Source organism: Leptonotus elevatus, chromosome 7, assembly GCF_054856555.1.
Source record: "Leptonotus elevatus isolate MCC_2025b chromosome 7, RoL_Lele_1.0, whole genome shotgun sequence".
Taxonomy (NCBI): Eukaryota; Metazoa; Chordata; class Actinopteri; order Syngnathiformes; family Syngnathidae; genus Leptonotus; species Leptonotus elevatus.
In genome coordinates, this window is record NC_141245.1 from 21,359,986 (window position 1) to 21,382,024 (window position 22,039).

At 41.7% G+C, this 22,039-nt stretch overlaps 2 protein-coding genes across 2 annotated transcripts; both read right to left on the reverse strand.

Moving 5' to 3' along the window:
- Positions 1 to 111: 111 nt before the first annotated feature.
- pak4 (p21 protein (Cdc42/Rac)-activated kinase 4) lies at positions 112 to 16,713 on the reverse strand. Its single transcript, XM_086081304.1, has 11 exons — positions 16,567 to 16,713; positions 7,659 to 7,896; positions 7,025 to 7,197; positions 6,587 to 6,797; positions 5,780 to 6,013; positions 5,186 to 5,641; positions 4,585 to 4,718; positions 4,239 to 4,365; positions 4,022 to 4,147; positions 3,803 to 3,937; positions 112 to 2,725 (listed from the first exon to the last, which is right to left on the reverse strand). The coding sequence occupies exons 2-11, from the start codon at positions 7,857 to 7,859 to the stop codon at positions 2,570 to 2,572; spliced, it is 1,953 nt and encodes a 650-aa protein (XP_085937430.1). The 5' UTR covers positions 7,860 to 7,896; positions 16,567 to 16,713; the 3' UTR covers positions 112 to 2,569.
- Positions 16,714 to 18,911: 2,198 nt separating this feature from the next.
- Positions 18,912 to 21,923, reverse strand: LOC147171501 (putative transmembrane protein INAFM2). The gene is made up of 2 exons (XM_086080554.1): positions 20,973 to 21,923; positions 18,912 to 19,054 (listed from the first exon to the last, which is right to left on the reverse strand). Exon 1 carries the CDS (start codon positions 21,293 to 21,295, stop codon positions 20,993 to 20,995), a length of 303 nt encoding a protein of 100 aa, XP_085936680.1. The 5' UTR covers positions 21,296 to 21,923; the 3' UTR covers positions 18,912 to 19,054; positions 20,973 to 20,992.
- Between the last annotated feature and the right edge of the window lie 116 nt (positions 21,924 to 22,039).

Here is a 22,039-nt window from a genome sequence, read left to right on the forward strand (position 1 = left end):
CACAACTACAGGCTTGGCATATAAACTACACATTTTTAGAAAATTGATGGACAGACAAATACATTGACAGATGACAGACATATACTTTTAAAAACAAGTACAGAAAACACATTTCCAAAGCGAAGTGTTTTTATTTTCTCGCAAATCCCAGTGACAACACAGACAGGCGCTGACGATGTCATCAGCTACCAAAGTGAAACTCTTGCTCTCTCTATTTACACTGGTTTACCCATCATGACCCATCATTTCGCCAGCGAAGACGTAAAAAGCGTCCACACATGGCAAGGAAGGCACTCAAACCCTTAAAAGCTACGCTGCTGTGAAGCTGGCAACGGAAGAAAAGATTTGGGAACAAGAACCGAAGGGAACATTTATGGAAGATTGGTCGCGCTGTCATGTCCTGCTTCTTAGATGCCAGATTGTTGCTCAAAAACACAAGGAAAATATTTTCAAATATGTTGTCATGCGTATTGCAGTATTGTAGGGCGTCGCATGAAACTAGCTAGTGTTATTAAGCCACATTCTACTTCTTTAGACACAAGGTTGTTGCACTAAACGAGAAAACATTTCAACGTACAAGGAATGTTGACGCGCATGTCACAGCACGTGGTGTAAAAACTAGCTAGTTGTAGTCGGCAGTGTTAGCTAAGCAACTCAACGTTTTGCTGCAGCCATGCCAGCCTTCTTGGACGCCATCTTGTGGCTCAAACGCACAAGATATTTTCTACATGTGAGCTGGCCTTTTTCGGTGATTAGCACAGCAGAAATGAGGAGCAGGTAACTATGTTCTACTTCTTAGACACAATCTTTCTGCCCAAAAAGAACAGGAAACATTTTGAAGGTGTGAGAAATGCTGTTGTACACGTCGTAGTGTCTTTGATTTTGATGTAAAACTAGCTAGTCGCCAGTGTTAGCTAGCCTAGTCCTTTTGTCCAATGTTCTGCTTTATGAAAATCATTTAGCAACTCAAAAGCATGAAAAACATTTTCAAAGCGCAAGGAATATCTTTACAAACAACAATGGTCTAAAATTTCATAAAACTAGCTAGTTGTCATCACCAGTGATAGCTCACCTTTTTCCGCAAAACGTTAGCATGCCAGCAACAAGATGGAGCTACCTCCTACTTCTTGCACGCCAAGTTGTCACTTTTAAAGATTTCTTACGTTCACTGCAACGGTCTAAAATGTTGTGATGTAGAAGTATTTGTAGTCATTCATGTTAGCTGGCCTTTTTCCGCAGCATGCTAGCTCGCCATCACTGAGCAAGACTAAGTTATAAGTTGTCTCATTACCTCTTCACCAAGGACGTTTTTTTTTGTCTGTATTTGTTTAAAAGAAGACAAAAACACCTTTTGTACTTTGACTTGTACTCTTATTTTGAGGGCATAGTGTACAAATGTTAATTACACAATTTAGATACACATTCAAATTTTTGGGCCTCAGCTAAGGTTTCAGCTCTAAAGAGTGTCTTCTTTGTTTTTAGTGTTACCGATTTCAAGTGCACCTGATTGTCGCTTCACTCGCGAGTTGTCAAACTACACACACACACACACAAAATCTTAATTGCAGACTCGCTGATTGGTTAGTTTTCTGGAGCTAAAAACTACACATGATCTAACGTTCTGTTCCAGCCAGGAAGAAGAAAAAAGACAAAGGAATGATAGGTGCGCACGCTGCCCCCTGCTGCTTGGGAGGTGAACCGGGACGTACCAGCTAGTTCTGCTACATAAGCACATTTCCATGTATAAAAATAACAACACATATGTTTTGTACTACACGCCAAAGCCACGCTTGCTTTTGTTTGGTATCAAATCACGTTCGTTGTTTGTGTCAGAGAGGGAAAAGGAAGCACCGTTTATAAAGTTGTTACAAATCGTCACCATTAGCTTCATCTAGTTTCTTTTTTTTTTTGTACAAAACTTGTATGATCTAAAAAGTTAATTAAAAAAACAGTATGTACACTCAGCAGCCACAACATGACAATCTGGTGTGTGTGTGTGTCATAATTTTTTGTCTCAAAGTCATATTGCAGTCATGTTGTGGCTTTCTTGCGTGTGTGTATGTGTGCAGCTTCTAGTGTTGACAGTGCTTGAAAATTCATCTTCATCATCATCATCATCATCATCATCATCACCACATCAAACTATCAAACATTAAAATCAAATCAAGATCACATGATAGTGACACTCCTCATACGTACACACAGAAAAGCAACAAAATCATCTCCAGTGTTTACCTCTGACTTCATGTTTAGTTTTTTTGTTCCTGCTGGCATGCGTCCCTCAGTAGTCAAAAGTCCAGGCGGGACCGGGCCCAGGCCCAAGGTTTCCCGTCTGCTCTCAAAATCCAAGCCGGGTCCAAATAATAATAAAAGTTCCAGGTTAGGCAGGTTACAGTATGTGTTCTTTTCATTAACAGTAAGAATCGTGCTTGAGTCGTGAACACACACTCACTCACACACTCAGCCCCAATTATTACTTTGTATCCAGGGGAGAACAAACGCACATGCACGTCGCAACCCCCACACCTTCCCCCACAGTAGAAAAGCCCAAAATGTGTACAAGTAGTCCTCATCTGATGCGGTTCTGCCTCATGAGGGGCACGATGCAGGACGGCGGGCCAGCCTTGCTTAGGAAGCTGTGCTTCAGCAGCTCACTAGCAGAGGCGCGCTGGGACGGGTCACGCACCAACATGCGGTCCAGGAAGCCCTTCAGCACTGGCGATACCTGGAAAGCAATAACATGGAGGAAAATTAAATAAATAATTTCACATGACTCATTTACTCCCAAAAATGTATAAATATGTTCTATAGTAAATATGAGCATGCTCCCAAAGATGTATTAAAAAAAAAAATATTAAATTCATGCGAGAGCATACAGAAGGCTTCGATGCAGCCTCTGAACTGAAGAGAATGCTTGAAGCAAAGGTAGTTATTATAAAAAATGGCCAGCAGGTGGCAGCAGAGTATAGAGATCAACCAGGGCCATTTTGCAAAAAGCTCTTTGACCCACTGTTTTAAACAGATTTGTGAATAATGATGAAACTTCTTGGATTAAACATTCTAATGCTAATTGCTGCAAAACGGAAACAGATAGAAATATAAATGTTTTCCTGATGAAAGAAGAGACTAATCTTTCTTTTGGTAGGTTCCATGTTTTTATAGCCATAGAACACAATATTTTGTGGGCCTTGCAAAATCAGTCAAAATCCAGTAAAACAGCCGAGAGTGAAGGGGATTGCTTCAGTGAAAAAGGCTGGGAGTGAATGGGTTATGTTATTCAAAATATAATAGATAAAAAAATAATTCTTAAACAAGATAATAAACAAATTGATTTACTAACACTTTTGTTTTCTAAAAAAGGTAATAATATACTATAACAAAAAAATTTTTTAATGACATGTAATGAATCACATTACACATTCATTGTTAATGCGTAAGATTGAATGTTTGTTTTTACTAGCGATGAACCGTGTTGAACTTTTAACATCTGTATGACAATTAAAAAAAAAGAAGAAGGAAAAATGTGTTTTCACTTATTTTCCACTCTTGTAGGACACTTAAGACTGTTCAAACATTATTTCAAACATTGTAACAGATAATAAAAGCTTTATAATGGTGATACTTCCTGACTTTGAGGACTATTATTTCCTGTGGGAGAACAATTGCTCCACTGTAATGGCTTCCACTGAAGAACGGATAATTCAGAGCTTCTACTTTAAAGACATTTTACACACTCTTAGTTCTTCAAAACTAAGCCACAGTCTAATTTTCATGTCCACTCTGTATTTCGCAGTGACAGTACCTTGTGCAGGTTCTTGAGTTTGGGTGGCAGGTTGTCTCGGATCATCTTCATGGCCTTCAGCGGCGGCTCATTGAAGTACGGCGGCTCCCCGTCCACCATCTCGATGACCATGATGCCCAGGGACCAGATGTCCACCTGGACGGAGCGGGGGACCAAAGAGAGATAAGGTCTTTTGGAGGTCCAAACAGAAAGTGGAAAAAAAGAAAGCAGGAACGGTACCTCTGGTCCATAAGGAAGTCGTGATATGAGCTCGGGCGCCATCCAGTACGGCGTGCCCACCAAAGACTTCCTGCGCTGCACTTCCTTCGACACCTGAGCGCAGAAACCGAAGTCGGACAGCTTCACCTGTACACACGCACGATATAAGCATCAGCCAGTTTGTTTTTCCCAGCCACCTTAAAGGGGACGCATTAAGTTCACTTTAAAAGTATTGTACCCGGCCGTCGTGCGTGAGCAGGATGGAGTCGCTCTTGATGTCGCGGTGGATGACGCCCTGCGTGTGCAGCACCGACAAGGCCTTCAGGACGGACAGACACACGGTGGCGATCTGTTCCTCGTTCATCCTGGAGCAGACATGTTTTAACAAAAACAATCAAGTGGGAAAAATGTAACAGGACGCTCTAGCACTATTTAAGAAGTGTACTGCCCTCAATGTTTAATGCAATGACAATTTTTGTTGCCCATTTCTTCATTCCAATTCTACAGTATGAATTCTGCCTTTACTTTTGGAGTGTTTCTTGTCAAGTAACTTTCCAATTTGCAGAGGAGTCCGCAGCTCTCACCTGGTGTGCGTAACAATGTCCGTGAGCGCGCCTCCCTCCAAAAACTCCATGACCACCCACAGCTCGTCACCCACCAGGTAGCTGTTGTACATCTCCACCACGTTCTCATGGTGGTAGTCACGCATGATAACCACCTGAAATTCACACACACAGAAAGAGATGAATCGTAAATATACAGTACAGCTGGAATGTTTTCAGTGCTACACTTTTGACATTTACATGTTACCGCAAAATGAAATTAATTAATTTTTCTCCTCAGATTTCAACAGAGAACCCATTTTTACATGAGTAAGGTTTTTGTTTTTATTGTTGCACTATGAATAATATTTGATTTTTATTGATATTGTAACATCAAATTACAAATGAATGACTTTTTTCATAGGTTGAGAACTTGGAGTAAAAAAAAAAAAAAAGAATGTTGCCAATTTGGGAAAAAGGCTGTAAACAACACTGTATGGTGGATCTTGAAAATAATTCACAGTGGTTAACTGCACATGTAGTTAAAAAAAAACATTAGCAAAAATCTAAAGAAGAAAAAAGTTTTCACATTATCATGATGGGGTGTTCAAAATGTGGAAAAGGTGAAGCTCTGTGTTGTTACCTCATTGAAGAGCAGCTCTCTGCGCTGCTGCTTCCTCAGGTCCATCTTCTTCACTGCAACCAGTTTTCCCGTCGTCTTAACGGTGGCGATGCAAACGATGCCGGTGGACCCCTCTCCGATTTTAATGTAGTGGTCCAAGTAGGTGCGCGGGTCGCCGGGATCCACCACCATCTGCAGAGCGGTCCGAAACTGCTCGTGGGACACTCTCTGCGGCTCTCTCTGTGGGGAACGGGCATCGGGCGGAGGCGGCAGGCCAGAGGGGACCGGCGGGCGTGGGGCTGGTACATTAGGGTGAGGGGTGTGTGGGTGCTGGCCTGCCTCGGGCGTCAGGCTTGGATGCGACGAGGTGTGGTGAGGGTGCGGGTGCGGGTGGTTGACGGGGGGCTTGGAGCCGGAAGACCTTCGGAGAAGGACGGAGGGGCCGTTTTGAGGGGACGACTCGTGGGGACGCACCGGCTGGAAGAGAGAAAATAAAAGCATGGACCACGGGAGGGAGGACAAAGGTGAGAAGCACGGTGGCCAGAAAGAACAAACCGACAGCCAGCATTACGGAGGAGAAGACGTCCCATTCAGATTTTGTCCTGTCATGCTTACCAGTTCAGTGGGGCTGCGCCCCCCGTCGCTCTCTGCCCGAGGATATGTGTTGAACGGCCGCGTCGTCTGCTGTGTGGTCTTCATCACACCGTCGGTCACCGGTAGGTTAGGTGTGCGGATGTTGGGCCCTGAGAGGGGCCTCTTTTCCCGGGGGGACTGGGGGCTGCCATCCCGCACCTGATAGCTGGACTTTGGCCTGTATTCACCATGTGGATCACGGCGGACAACCTGATCCTGAAGAGAGCCAATCAGAAAAATATTACATGGCAAAAAAAATATATAACTATCAGAAAAATAGAAACATATTTGGAAAAAACTGAACATTTGGGGGGGAGGAAAAATATGACTTTTTATAGAAAAATAGACAGAAAACTTTAAAATATTGAGGAAAAACATCGACAAGTATAAGAAAATACACAAATCTTAGAAAAACATGAGGAAAAACAAAAACATTAGACAAAAAAATATTAAACTAAAAATAATGCAAAATTACTATTTCTCTAGCTTCACAATAGCCAGAGGGCTGCCATACTTACTGTTTTTCATTTAACTTATACAAATACTATTTAATGAAATATTTAAAGAAAAAAATTAACTAGACAAATGAAAAAAAATTATCTAGACAAAAATGCACTAGTATTAGAAAAACTTTAGGAATACCCCCAAATTTTTTTGACAAGAATGAAAAATATTTGAAAAAAAACATTTACACATGTTTGATATTAGGAAGAAAAATAATAGGCAAAAAAAAACAACACACAATTACAACGGGTCAGGTGTGGCATGACTCTCTATCTCTGGTCTAACCTGGTTCTGGTCCCGATGCTGTCTGTCTCTGTGTGGAGGTGGTGGCGGAGGACCGGAACCCGGTCTGTCTCTGTGTACCCAACCTGGCTCTTGGCCTCGGGGCTGTTGCTGAGGCCGAGGGTGGATTCCATCTTCGCGCTGAGAGCCTCGGAGGGGGTGCTGATTGTGGCGGGGGTCACCTATACCTGGGTGGTCTGGCCCGAGGCGCTCTCTATAAAACAAAATACAGAAGTGGTCTCCAAGGGTTCTTTGATGTTTTTTTATAATTCAATTTGTGGACTGGAATCCAGTGGTCCTGGTCATAATATGGTGGACAGTAGGGCTGAACAGTTTTGAAAAATAATCAAATTGCAAACCCCGCCCCCCTCAATATTACAATTGCGATTTAATATAGGATTCATTCCCAAAGTCTTCCAAATGTTGTCTTTTGTGGCTCACCTGTCTGTTTGCGAGGGCCGTCGTTGGTTGGGTTCTCCGTTCTCCTGGCGAGGATGCACGGGGGGGCTGCTCCGTCGCAGTGAGTTGGAGCGAGTCACCGACATGGTGTCAAACTCATCCAGAAGCCAAGTGAGTGAGCCGTCCACCCCCAGCTTAGTGCCGCGCACGATGGTCTGAAGACAAAGAAGAATTTAAAAATGATGAGACCTCTGTTTATATGGGTTCTGATATGCAAAGTGTTGAGGTTACAAACTAGTTTGCTTGTCAGGTCATGCGGCACAAGAAGGCATGCTAAGTTAGTGAAGAATATAGTAATAAATATAACATAAGACAATTTTAAATGATTAGTAAAATATATACTATAATAAAATTGAAAATTTAATTATAATTTTTTTTAAATTATTACTAAAATATGTAATAAAAATGGTAAAGACCACAAAACAGTAGATGAAACAAGACTAAACATTACAAAAAGGAGAAAACAAAAAATATTACGCAAGTACACAATTATCGGGAAAAACAAAAATGGATGCATGCTCAATTAGCACCATAATTACTGTTTTTGCATTCGATAATTTCATATTTATGGCCTACAAACTGAAAGTCACTTTTTAAGCCCCAGCCCTCATCCCACCTTGTGCGGTTCCATGGTAGTGATTACGGTGGCGTCGATAAAAGGCTTGGGCCTCTTGGCTGTGTCCTCGATGAGCGACTGCCATTGGCGGGGCAGGCCCACGAACTTCTGCTCCTGTTCATCAAAGTCGGTGTGCACACGGTGCTCAAAGTTGGACGGCGCCGAGATCTGTATGCGTGACTTCTTCTTCTTGGTGAACATGGCGGCGGCCGGGGCGGCAAACAGCCGAGCATCAGAGCTGCGAGGAGAGAAATGATGACGTCAAGGTGTGTAAATCTTTCTGATGCAGAATCACAACAACAGATGAATGTGTCACGCAGATGTTCAGCACATGTAGTGAGGATGAAGCACCTGCATGCCGACTTTGCCAAAAAGAGCTTTTTTCGACTTTGGTTTTTAAAACAAATTTTACTCCCAAAAGAGCTCCATCATACTGGAAAAAAATAGCTAAGTTCACAGCTTCATAACAGCAGAACCAGAGGACTACAGCAAAAGACCATGAATGTGAAGGCTCGGGCCATAAAGAAAAACTCAATAGAAGCTACGACAGTGAAAGAGAGAACCTTAGAGAACAGGGCCATGGAAGGTAGGACTATGAAGTAGGGGAAAATGCAGGTTCAAACAATGGGAGGGAAGATTCATGAAGGTCAGGATGTTAGGAAGAAGGAAATCCAGTCCGGGATCACATAGGAGGGGAACAGGCTAGGATCATGAAGGTGAGGGTCATCGGACCTAACCAGAGAGGAACAGGTAGGCTGAAAGTTCTTAACACTGGGACCATAAAGAAGAGGAGTATGTTGACTATGATCATGCCAGGCCAGGCCAGGACCACAAAGGTGAGGACCTTGGAGGATAGGATCAAGGAGGAGTGGAACAAGTGGCCAAGGAGCAGAAGACCATAGAGACTAGGACCAGAAAAGTAGAAGAGCGTGGAGGCAAGAATCACAAATGTGAGGGCAGTGGAGGACAGGATCAAGGCCGAGAGGAACAGGTAGACCAGGAGCATAAAGGAGAAGACCATCGAGGCTATTAACCACGAAAGAGAAGACCATGAACACTAGGACCAAGGGGGGGAAAAACGGGTAGCCTCGGACCATGAAGAGTAAGACCATAAAGATGAACAACAGGTAGACTACGAACCATGGAGGCAAGGACAATGAAGAGAGAAACGTATGCTAAGATCACTAAAGTGAGGATTGTGGAGGTTAGGACCAAGGCCGAGTACTACAGCTCATCTATCACAATGAAGGAAGGATTATAATGGAGGGGAACATGAAGGTAAGTAAGTAAGTAAGTAAGGATCGAGAAGAATAGAACTCCGGGGACAAGGATCAGGAAAACTAGGACCAAAAAGCAGTGGAACAGGGACACCAGGACCATGAGGGAAACAGGATCATGAAGGTTAGGGCCATGAAAGAGAAGGACTATGAAAGCGAAGATCATGATTGAGAAGACTATGGCAGCCAGTAACTTGGTGGCCAGGGCCACATGAACTAGGTTTATAAAGAGAGGGGCAGTAACCTCAATTCACAGACCAAGGGAGGCAGATGACGACAGCTAAAAACATCAACAAAATAAACAGGTAGGCTAGGACGGTGAAACGGAGAACCATGGAGGCTCGGACAATAGAAAGAGCGACCTAGCGATGGCGACCTGTCAGCCGCTGAGTCATACAGTGACAACATTTGAGGTTAGCAGCACTTTGATGACATAAAATGCTAAAGACATGTCTGCCTGTTGACAGTACTTAACCACGGGACTTTTTTTAAACTAATAATTAAGTTGAAAGCATACAATTAGAGTTAGAAGCCCACGGTGAAAGTATCTGGTAGCCCTGCTCTTACATGTCTCTCTGCTCAGCTAATGAGTTTGTCGAAAGCTCACACGCAGGTGACAAACTTGCCTCATTACTGCATCATGCGCCCAGCTACCTCCATTCACTGTGAAGGCCGTTTATTGCCGGGGATATTTTCCAGACACACCCTCAGCAGGGAAAAATTATGACACCAAATTAACTGGTCGCCAGCCAATCCCAGGGCACAAATAGACAAACCAAGACAAACATCCATAAACCAGAGTAGGTATGACGTTTGTTTTTTCTCTTACTTTGCCCTTAGCCATTCAGCTGTTTTTAGACACTTCCCACAAGGAAGTGGTGACAGCTCTGACGAAGGCTCGAGTGACAGCCAAAACTGTCAGCAAGGGAACAGAATTTTCTCTTTATTGAAAAAAGTTTTGTTTGGGAAAGAAACCTATTTAAAAATAAAATAAAAAAGGGTACTTAAAGTAACTTGTCTCAGGTAGTTGCATACTTAACTTTTCCTTTATTATTTATGTATTGTAGAGGAAGGATAGCTTCCAAAACTACCTGTGTATAATTAGTGAAATACTGTAAATGCTTCAGGCTTGCTTCCTAGGCAGATATAACCTTGCTAACTAGGACGGCTATCGCTATCTCATTTCATAAACGATTGCGGGGCAACACTGTACTCCTCATTACCCATAATCCCCTTACTCAACCACCAAAGACACCACTGCTCTCGCTCTCCCAGGCGCATGTTCGCCTGGCCGAGCAGTGAGAAAGGATGTCGAAAATCATCTGAGGAGCACGCTGACCTCATTCCACTTCTATACATGCATGGATGGGCAGATAGGTGATTCACAAAACAACAAAACCCAAATGTACTCAAATGCAGCATCCCAGAACATATTGTGTTGGACTTTGAGTGATTTGCAAAGTATTTACACTTTATTTTCAAGAATTTATTCATATTTTAATAAGATTGTCACATAAGGAAAGTGAGGTGCTGGGAATAATATATGTCCCACATGCAACGTGCGTGCTAATTATCTAAAAATTAGTACATGAGCTCCCCTGTCATTGAGTGGTAAAACATTTAGCACGTTTCCTTGCTGGCAAGGAATGATTTTCAGTTGGAGGCTCTTCAGAGGCATATCTTTCATAGTTAGCTGTTTGAATGCCAGAATTGGACTTGCCTCAGCTGATTATGCCGCCGTAAACAACTCATCGCACTTGTCCTTGCTCGAATGCACTCGAGGACAAAGCCACAACTTGACCTTCAAGACCAGACAGCCACTTGATGAAATCATGTTAGTAACCTGCACATTGGAATGGAGAAAATGTGATGACCGTTTACACGAGAAACAGAAATAAAATCAGATAAATAAAAGGTGGGTTCACAGGATTCCAGTAAAATATATATATATATATATATATTTTTTTTTTAAAGGCATCAAGTTGTTCTGAGAAGAGTCCACATGCCATCGTTATCATTTCCACCATTTGACAGTAACAACTGATGTCAGTCACGCTAAAGAGAGCTGTAGTAAACAGTAACACAAGCTCACAGTTACAAACTATTGACGGTGCTTGCATTTCTGACATAGTACCGGTAATCTTTTTTTCTCATTTACCTACTCCTAACTTTTCAAAATGGGAACAACAAAAGGAAGAAGGACTGACTAAATGCTTCAAAAAGTCCCTAATGCAGAATAATTTGTACTCTTTCAAATATGGACAAGCAGGTAAAAGCAATGTAAATACACCTGAGGGCAGGAAGTCCTCTAGGTTAAATATCAGTAAGGACAAAAGTTAGGCAACTTGTCTACTACAGTGGTACTTTTTTTTTTACCATGTCCTTTTAGCTAATAATAAGGTAAGATAAGGAAGTTGTGAATATGATGCAGTACAGCTGTACAAGCAAAAAAAAAAAAGTTTATATATATATATATATATATATAGTTTCATAGAGCAGTTGGATATTGCGTCAATAGTTACAGTGATGTGTTTAAAAAATATTTACAGATCAATGTGACCTGTTGTATTTCACCATAAAGTTCAGAAACAAAAACATATGCCAGGTGAATTTGAATTGTTTTTTTAAATATATAAAAGAACATTACATTAAACATTTTCTGAATAACTTTTTTATATATAGTTACAGGTCAAATCAACAGTTTTAAAGTTTAAAACTAGGAAAAAAATACATTAAAAAAAGAAAAAACTAAGGTATAAAATTATTCTGCTGGTCTTTTTTTTTTCTTTTCCTTTTTCCTTTTATCACATTTTGAATGAGGTTTTTTTTAATATATATTTTTAATGACATAATGTTGGCACATCCAAGAAACAAAACGATGGTTACATTCCATAACAGGTCAATTTAACCCTCAACATACCAGGGCGGTTTTATAATCACATGACTGAGGCTAATGACAAGTGGCCTTTGTTTACCATTTAAAAGACACTTTTGGCAGCTAATCAAGTGTGTGTGAAAACTAACGTGTACACGGCAACACAAACACAACAAGCACAAGTCAATTTCCTTCCAAATAAATAAATATATTGAAGGAAAAAAAGAAGAGGAAGGCCTCAACGGTGAAAAATGACAAATAGTCCAGGTTGGCTCAATAGCAGCCAATCAGGATGCTTCTTTCAAACAAAAGCACGCAGGGCCGTGGCCAATTAGGGCAAGCTTCTGGTTGCGGAATGTGAGATAGCCAATGCCACGCACACACGCACACACGCACACCTCACAAGGTAGTATGTGCTATTAGGAAGGTTAGTTAATCTCATGCTACCGTCATCACATGACATAGCAGAAATATTGTGACTCATGAATGATCAAGTAAGGCAACTTTCAATCATAATGGGCTGTAGGCTGATACTAACTTCAAATCGGATTCAAACGCTGGATCAACCTTGTCTGGCCGTTCCATGTCAATGCCATTTATACAGTGGGCTTAGACCGGATCCTTGATGGAGTCCAACCTAAAGTTGGCAAAGCGCTATATAAATGAAGTACCATTTACCTTACTTGGAAACTTTCCCTTGTTCCTTCCAACTGTGCTTCCCACTCTGGTTGTAGCATTCCTATAGGATTCCTTGATTATGCTCACATACTTCTCTAGTACTCCTCGTTCTTGCAGTCCTCTCTCACACCCTAACATAGGCCTTCTCTAGGTCAATGAATGCCAGATGCAGGACTTTCTGCTCCTTCCAGCACTTGTCTGTAGTTAGCCTTTGGGAGAATATTCCATCTGCCGTACCTTTACCGTCTTTTCATGAACACTAACCGTTATCTGCACATGACAAAGTTCTGTTTATACGAAAGAGTAAGATAAGGAAAATTTAACAAAGGAGTTGACAGACTCTGACAACTGTCATACGACCACTTAAGCCAGAAAATTGCTGGGTCGATTTTATACATCCTCACCAAATGGTGGTTAAGAACAGAATAGCAACAGAGGTAGAAGACAAGGAAATGTTGGCTTTTTCAGTAAAGTTTTTCAGCCAGAAAATGAATGCCTTGAGAATTTATCTCCTCATTCATTGTATGTCTGCGATTTACGAAGAACAGCGGAAAATCTGGGCAAATGCAAACTTTTACAGAAAGTATGAACAGGGACTACAGATGCTCTTTTATGGCTGATACAACCTCCGAAGACAGAAAATTGCCAGGTCAATTTTGGTCACGTTCACACTGCCGGCTGTCGACATTTTCTAGACTTTTTCCATGCACTGCTGTTCTGTATAAAGTGTACCAACATTGAATGGCAATCCAAAATCAACCCAGCAATTTTGGGATGTTTAGAGGTAGTATCAAGAGCTGTAAAAGAGACGGGTTGCTTCTGTAGCTGCTTTTAAACTACAAAAGTTATTTTTTTGCTGCATCACTGTTCTGTAAAAATAGCTCTGATCCAGTACTAAAACCATACAATGCCAGGTCAAGTTTGTGTCCCCATTGTATCTCGGTACTGTGAGAACAGCGACATGTGGAAATACCTCATGATAATCCGGAAAATTGCCAAGGTCGACCTTGTCTCTCTTTTCCATGTTGATGTTTATGCAAAAGAGCAACAGATACATTCAGCTTTTAACCCATTAAGGCCTAAAGCGCCTGACAAAAAACATGCCTCTAAAACCTATGGGTGACTTTTGTGTCACTCCCAAAAACCTGAAGTTTTCCTGGAAATTCAACAATATTAAAAATAATCGATATCTCAGCTCCTAGGAGTAATTATTCATCGTCCATTCCATTACAAAGCTGTCAAAATTTTCCAACATTCTCATGGTCTACAAACATATTTCTTAACAGTATGTCACTGTCGACTCCGTTACACTGATTCAAATTCCTCCCGCGCCGTCGTCAATCGCGTCATTTCTTGAATAACTCCCGCCAATCTGCGTCAACCATTAACACTCGAATAAAATTCCAGGACATGCTATGAGGCCCACGTCACCCTATCGTGCATATTCTGATGCATTTCATCGGCTAAGAGACCAAGAATTGGTCAAAATCAAAACACAACAAAATGACATATCCGCTCTACCGGGTTTAAAGGGAGTAGCGCGGTCACGCGTTCCCCCGTCCTAAATGGGTTAACTGACAGCAGGAAAGTTGCTATAAAAAAATATTAGAAGCCAGAAAATTTCTGGCTCTACGTGGTAAAAATAAATCTAATTTTCAAATAAATTTAGTTTTGATCAGAAACTTCGTACATTTTCTGCCAATGCGCCAACTCATTTCTACACCGTAACACCGAAGTAACAGTCCAAAGCTTTGAGGCAGACATTTTGCATTGACAGTTTTTTTGTACCAGTAATTGAAAAATTCAATTTTTTTGATGAATCGTTACAGCCCTAATACAATGCTGTGGTGTACAATCACAGTCAGAACATTCCGGTCCAACGAAGTAAAAAAAACAAAACAGCTCTTGTTTACTCCCACCACTGCTCTCTGCTGTTGCAACACCACCGAGGCTCAAGTCAGACCATCTAGAACTTTCTCACTCCGTGTGTTGTGTGATTGTAAAGAGCACATCCTAGCTTGCCTTTTTAAAATTGGCATTAAAACAGTCTCATTTAGCATTATTAGCACATGTGAATGTTTGGAATAAAAAAAAAAAAAAACTGACAGCAACACGAAGGAATGCAGCGGGAGCGTTCAGCAGCCTTGATAAGAGCGCCGCTAGCTCACTCTCACACACATTTGTGTGTACCTTTTGTGTATTTTAGCCTCTGTTCCTGAACGTCCACAGTGTTGGGGGTGGGGGGGGGGGGGTGTTGATGTTGGCTCCTGTGGTCATTCCACTGAAGACCCCCCCCCCCCCGACCCCCCAAATCCGGCCCTTCAAAGGCAACAAACCTGGCCGTACCTCCCTGCCTTTGTGCTGCTTACATACTCACTGAATTTTATGTGTGTTTATTTCATCAGCTTAACTTGCCGCTTCATGCCTCCCCGGTGCTGCGGGCCACATCCTTGAACAATTTTGCGATTGGCGTGGACGCGGCAGTGCTCCAGCTTTCACTCAGCAACAAGTTATGAGATTAAAAAGGCAAGATAAAGCTGAGTAAATTAGACCTGTTACATAGGGCCTCCAAACTCTCATTTCCATCAAGTAAATGAGTCTGTCTTTTTGGTTTTTCTCCCCTTTATTCTTCCTTATATCAAACCAGCTTTGAAACATTTTTGTTTTTTTTGCATTAACCAAAATGTAAAAAACTGAATTTTTAGATTTTGTAAAAACACACTTTTCCTCAACCAAATGTCAGACTTAAATGGCAAAGACATGAGGGGCTGTTATATGTCCCTACTGTTTTGGTTAGCAACAGCAAATGGCCACAGTAGTTAGAACATCAGTATTTACAGTGTGAACTCAGATGCTTAAACTTATTCCCTTTTTTTCTCCCTGAAAAGGATATGAGGGAGGCGTTACTTTCTCTTAACCACCTCACCTGGCCACTAATTGGTGTACGGCATCTAATTGGAAGTTTGTGAAGAGTCTGGCCTTCCAGGCACAAGGATGGACACGGATGTTCTTCTGGTTTAATATTAACAGCAGTTTTTTTTTTTAATACAAATTTTCCCAATTCTACTGTACTACTGCCTTGCGGTCAAACAGCAGCTGTGTTTGCCTCAAAGCGACCCGCGGGTCAGTTCACTTCAAACTAACCACAACACAGCACACCAACACACTTCCAGCAGAAGTCTCCCTGCTGATATTATCCTTATTTCTAAAGAACCCAACCCAAACTTTGATCTGCTAGGAAGTGTAAATAAAAAGATTTTTCTTTAATTAAATACGACCTTAAAGGGGCTTGAGAGGTTATCCCATCTCTGACACTGCTGGGAGCCTGGGACGATTGTCACCCCGTCATTCCGACTTTTTATAAAAAGTTTGACAAGGATCCAGCCACCTTCTCATCTTTATTGCAGCTCTCAGTAGCCTGAAAATTGCCGGCTCACCTCCTTTAAAAAAAACGGAGGTTTTCATGATGTTTGTTCACTTGCAAAACACTCAAATGTGCTATCCCTATTTAATAACTATCATGCGAACATGTCAAATATAATATGCAGTACATATATGTGTGTGTGTGTGTGTCAAAATAATAGGGCGCGACCACCCGCTCTTCCGTGGCATCCCGGGAATGTGTGATACTCCCAACACACGCGCACGCACACCCCCACACACGTACACACGCGCACGCACACCCCCACACACATACACACACGCACGCGCAAAGGAAGAGGAAGAGATTTTAGCATTGAGCTTCGCTTTTAGCCCTGATTGAAATTAAACAGCTGTAATTCTATTGGTCCGACAACTCCACCAGGAAGTGTCTCGTCGTTTTATTGAGTACACTAAACCCGCTTCGAAAGAATGTAAACATCACCAACAGAGCATTTCACTACATCGTATCGAGGCACAAACTCGGGAAAAGTGAACGAGCAAAGTCTCCTCGATGGAGTAGTAGTAGCGGGCTAACGTTAGCAACGGCTAGCAGGTAAAAGGAGAAAAGAGCCCCCACCCCTCCTCCCCTCAACTCAACTCGGACACAAGCCGCTGAAGTTGTGCTTTTTAGAACAATAAAAGAGAGCTTACTCACCACGTAAGATACCCGGTCAATTGTTTGTGGTGCCGCAGACACCGCTGGAGAGCCCCGGGATGACTTTTAAAAGAGCCGTGAACTATTAGCCCAAAGTCTCACTTTGCCGACGCCATGTTGGAAGCGTCAGGAGGGGGCGGGGGGAGGAGGAGGGAGAGGGAGACTACATCCGGGAAACTACTGGGCCGCTGCCATGGTAACCTCGCATTGATTCGATGGGAACACGACATGCGACGTTTCAAATTTACGACGGTACACAATTAAAAATAGAAAGCTACTAGAGGAAAAACAAGACAAATATCAGAAGATACTGTGCGTGAGAAATATTATATAAAAAATACAAATGTACTGGAGAAAGAGAAATTTCTGAAAAATACTAAAACAACTGGAAAAAAGATTTAAAATCTGTTCGTGATTTTTTCCCCTTTATGTAATGAGTAAAATACACCATTAGAAAAACATACCAAAATACTGGGTAAAAATCAAAATATGACGCTATGACACTAATATTAGAAATAATAATAATAATAATACACCCCCCAAAAAAACAATTCGATGGATCAGCGTTACAGCAGTCGCAATTCACACTATTTCGTGGTTATGACGACACTATCAAAAATGTAAAATCCTGAATGTTTATTTTTGAGATTATCCGAGTTCCCTGAGACACGCAAGATTTGGAAATAGGCGTCTCCGCACGCTACTTTGGTTTCAGTCTTGTTCCAGCATGCCATTATAAGCCAGGCTTGCAGATGCAAAAAAACAAACAAACAAAAAAACAGCAGGAGCACAAGAAACAAAAACACAATTGCTTTACGATGGGCGGTGCAAGAGAACCAACATGAGAGTTTGTTTTGTTTGCAAGGTAACTTGTAACTTGTTTGGTAAAAAACTATATCTGGCTGATGTTGACATATTTTCACGAAGCAGGCATCACATTTTCTTCCTTCTGAGTTAAAGCTACCGTAAAAAGAAAAAAAACAAGAATGTTATGATAATGCAAGGGTTATAGTAGTTGCATATGATATTTGTGAGGCTACGTTTCCATTGAAGTATTTCATTTTGGTGCAAGTTACGGGCACTGCTCCCACGGTGAAACACCACCACACTGTGTTCAAAACATGTACTGCATAATTGAGTATTATTTTAGTTTATCTTAACCAAAGTACAGTAAACGTCCCTTCGTCATGGGTTCTGGATTTGCTGTCACACAATTTGGCAGATTGTTATTTTTGTCTAGCAACAACAGAATTTTGGTCTAACTTTATTTAGATTTTTTTTTAAAGAACAAAAAGCAGGAATATTTTCATTGTTAAAATAATACATTTTAACTAAGTACTGTATTGTTATACACGTTTCTAGTGTGTAGCCTGTAGGACATACAGTAAAAATAAAATTAAAAAAGACTAAAAATCTCTCAAATTTTAGAAGTGGAGATACTTGAGCACCTCCAAAAATGGACTAGAACGAGCCACATTTTGAAACTCATAGTTGACTGAATGACTTCTTGTATATTTGATAATTTTTTCCTGAATAAACCAATGCTATATCATCAGCAAATACTGAAAAATACTCCCAATTATCTTTTACAAAGTCATGCTAGAATATAAACAAGTTTGGGTCTAAGAATTTATCCTTGTAGTACTCCGTAATTGATCAGTTCTGTTTAATAATAATAATAATAATAATCCCATGTATTCATGAGTGAATGTGTGATTTCTTAATTTTTCACATTTTTAATAAAGTTGCAAAATTCTCAACAGAAACAAATGCAAGAAAAAAGAATTTAGTCCATTTTAGAATAAGGCTGTAACAACACCTAACAAATTTTTATTTGGGAATAAAGCTGCAATGTGGAAAATTGAGGCACAGTGAATTACAACGGACACCCGCAATCCTCCCCCCACCCCAATATACGTGGCTAGGGATTGAGCCTGGCCACAGACAGCGAAAATCAGCAAATAACTGATGGTCCCTAATTATTAATAAAAAATTATTTAAAAAATGGAAAAAACACGAAAGAACGTGGGATCGGGTACAAACCAAGGGATGAGCAAGAAAACAACACTAGGTATCGTATCAGGCCGATACCAGTCTTATTTCAAGGTATCAGGTACTCATCAAGGCTGCCGATACTGGCCACTGATACTAAAGGCAAAACAAAATCTGACATTGAGTTAGTGCTCCTCACCAGTAAAATGGAATAAAATTTCAAATGCACTGTATTTTCTTTTTTCTCACGTATAAACTCCTACAGGCTTATTCATTATTTGGTCAGTGTTGTTTAGGAGGCCATACGTCACGGTGCACCAGATCACGGTGACATCACAATAAAGACACATACACAGGAATAAATGCATAGTTTATCATCATAATCATTGTCGCAATCAACAAAACAGTCACTCCAAGCAGAGACAGTGCTGTCACATCGTACAGTCAAGTTCCATCCACAGTGACGCTACAGTGGGGGGGTGATTGCCCAACCCGCCTGAAATACAAAGATACTAGATTATACAGAGGCTACGTCTTCCGCTACAATGGAGATATTACCTGAATAGTACGGCCAACAAGTCTTAAATCAGTGCACAGAGTGAGACATTGGCTCATGAGTGACAAGCTATGTTCTAAAAGGGCTCCGGCATTCCGCTGTGAAAGGCAAGTTTCCCAAACAAAAGGTCCCAGGTCTATTATGAAAGATGTTTGAGTCGTCGGCAAGATCACAAAGGCTGAATTATTTGAAGCCACTTGTATTAAATTTAAGACATATGAATAAAATGTGGTCTAAATGTGTGAAGAGAAAAAAAATGGCTACGGTTTATCGTGTTTGATCATTAAATTCAAAGCTTATTTGCCGGCCTAAGATGTCAAATTCAGGTCTTTTTAGTGGGGCCCAAGTGATTTTTTTTTTTTGGAGGTCAATGTCGTTACCAATATTTGGCAGAATAAAAATCTGATAACCGATTAATTACAAAAATATATGATAAATGAATTTAAAAGTGCTAATAGCCAATTATATTGGCGGCCGATTAATCGGTCGGGCCTGTTTATTAAAGCCCATCTTTGATCAAACGAATGACATTACTAGAAGAAAATGTGGTGACTCCCATTGCGTAGTTCTGCAAAATCTGAATCTATCAACCAAATTTGTAGCAGTCAAATTTTAAAACCCTGTAAAGTCAATTCAAGATTTTTTTCCCCCTCAAATATCAAACATTTGAAGATAATTGCTTAAAACATGTGCAAGGACTGACATCTAAGTAGTACTCACGAGCGGTGATATGGCGTTTAACTGTTTTTTATTGTTTTAGTTTTCTTGACTTTTTTGGTATATGAATCCCCTACTATATACAGCACAGTAAGAATCTGAGCATATTCGTTCGCATCAGCACTTATCTGGCACAATTGCATCAAGAAGTTAGCTTGCTAGCTCTGCTGGTGTGGCTGCTTTAGAGCGCCTTGTTGTAATGTGGTGTATCAAATGCGGATATTTTTTTTCACTTTACAGATTTTAAGGACTTTTCTTGACTTTGTAAATGCCAATTATGATCAAATTTGGAGGTAGTGGTAAGGGTCCACAGGAAGGTTTTTCATGGTCAATAAACTTTGGAGCAGGGGATGGGGGGCTTCTTGATTGCAGAATTGGGATTTATAAATATTAAATAGAAACCTCAGCCTTAGAGATCATTTACGGTATAAATAAAGTGTTGGACAAGCTTTAAATTGAGCTGCATGGTTGCAAGTCAGGGTCTGTAAAAATTAAAAGTGGGTGGGCAATCATAGAGGTCCTTCAAGGACAGTAGAAGGTTCAGGGCACTTTCTTGGCGCATCTTCCAGGAGATTATAATTACTTAAAAATTCATCAACACACCTCCACTAAGCCACTATAATAGGAGAATGGGGAAAAAAATTTCAATTAAAAAAATAAAGCTTACTGGAGGTAGCAGTAAGGGTCCACAGGAAGGTCCTTCAAGGTAAACAAAGTGTTTAACGATCTTTAAAAGATGGTTGGGGGTACAAAGTTGCTGAAACAGGATTTGTACATAATAAAAATAACCCTTTTGGGGCGCCATTCCTGAAGGTCTTTCAAGGTAAATACATTGTTTAACTAGCTTTAAGGGGATGGCTACATAGCTGCTGAGTCAGGATTTGTAAATAACAGAAACCTTTAGGAGTCAATTCCTGGAGGTCCTTCAAGGTAAATAAACCGTTTAACTAGCGTCACTGCAAGGTCAATGTTAAATCCTGGACGTCCTTCAAGGACAGAAAAAGGTTGAGGGCACTTCGGAGTCTTTTTGATGCATCCTTCACCATCACCATCACCCTCCCCTCCTTCCTACGGTGCCCCCCCATCCCCATCAACGCATCCATCCGTGCGTGCGTGCGTGCTCCTGCAGCAGCCTCCTCACCTCACGCAAAGCCCGCTCGGTCATCCGAATTTAGGCGCGCAGTCGGTGCGGTTGTGCGGCTCCGTGACAGCAGAGCCGCCGATGCTGGTGCTGTTGTTGTTGTGCGGGCCAGGCTTCCAGAAGAAGACGTAGTAGATGACCAAGATGAAGGCGGCAACGGACACGCACATGAAATAGGCGATGGCCATAGCCACTTTGACCCACACCTTGGCGGACATGCTGGCGTGCTTGGCGCGCGGCTCCCCCGGGTAGCTGGGCCTCCGCTTGGGGTCGCCGTTCAGCTTGTCCACGGTGATGCTGGCCCCTCCGTCGGCTGCTTTCATCTTGCGAGTGGAGCCACTTCCCCCACCTGCGTGGAGCTCATCTGAGGCGGGACGGGTACGGAGCCGAGAGACACCCCCTCGGTTCCTCGATCTCCAGCACTGGCCGGGACGCAGGGTGGGCGGCGTGGCGAGACGCTCGACTGCCAACAGTTCTAGTGATGCAGCTTCGGGGTTGCTTGTCCTCTGCGCGGTGCGGGACAAGTGAACTCAAGCAGGCTCTCATCCGTGGGACGGGACAGCTGTCAAGCCCGCCTTAAAATGGCCAGTCGTTCCGGGACTCGTTTCAAAATAAAAGCAACTCCAGGAAATTAAAAACAAAAGGCTCCCAAACCACAGCTCGCCTCACAGTTGAGTTCTTATGAACACTTGATTTGTCTGTGAAGTTATTGGCGGGGAGGCGTGTCCATGTTCCACAAAAATACTATTGTCTTGAGCACTCGGTTGTTTTCTATACTAGTCTAAGCTCTGCTTCCACTACTAATAGTGGTTCTCAAACTTCTTCCATCAGGGAGGCCTACCACCTCACAAAAAAAATCCTTAACACTTCAAGTACTACAGTCCTTTTATTCACTCACTCAATGTCAATGAGGCTGTAATAAAAAGCAAAATAAACACTCTTGTACTGATGAGTCACTTGCTTTGTTTCTGTCTTGCAAGGTCAAAATGGTCCACTGGCTGCAGCTTTAAACGTGTCAACGTGATGGATGAACAATGGTGGTTTGCATCGTAGCAAAAATTGACAAA

What these genes read in the sequence shown, in the direction of transcription:
- pak4 (XM_086081304.1), bottom strand. Translation starts at nt 7,859, where the DNA reads ATGTTCACCAAGAAGAAGAAGTCACGCATACAGATCTCGGCGCCGTCC. An exon ending in GAGAGCTGCTCTTCAATGAG is followed by an intron (nt 4,719 to 5,185) that starts GTAACAACACAG and finishes TGTGAATTTCAG; the next exon opens with GTGGTTATCATGCGTGACTA. An exon ending in GACATTGTTACGCACACCAG is followed by an intron (nt 4,366 to 4,584) that starts GTGAGAGCTGCG and finishes TGTCTGCTCCAG; the next exon opens with GATGAACGAGGAACAGATCG.
- LOC147171501 (XM_086080554.1), bottom strand. Translation starts at nt 21,295, where the DNA reads ATGAAAGCAGCCGACGGAGGGGCCAGCATCACCGTGGACAAGCTGAAC.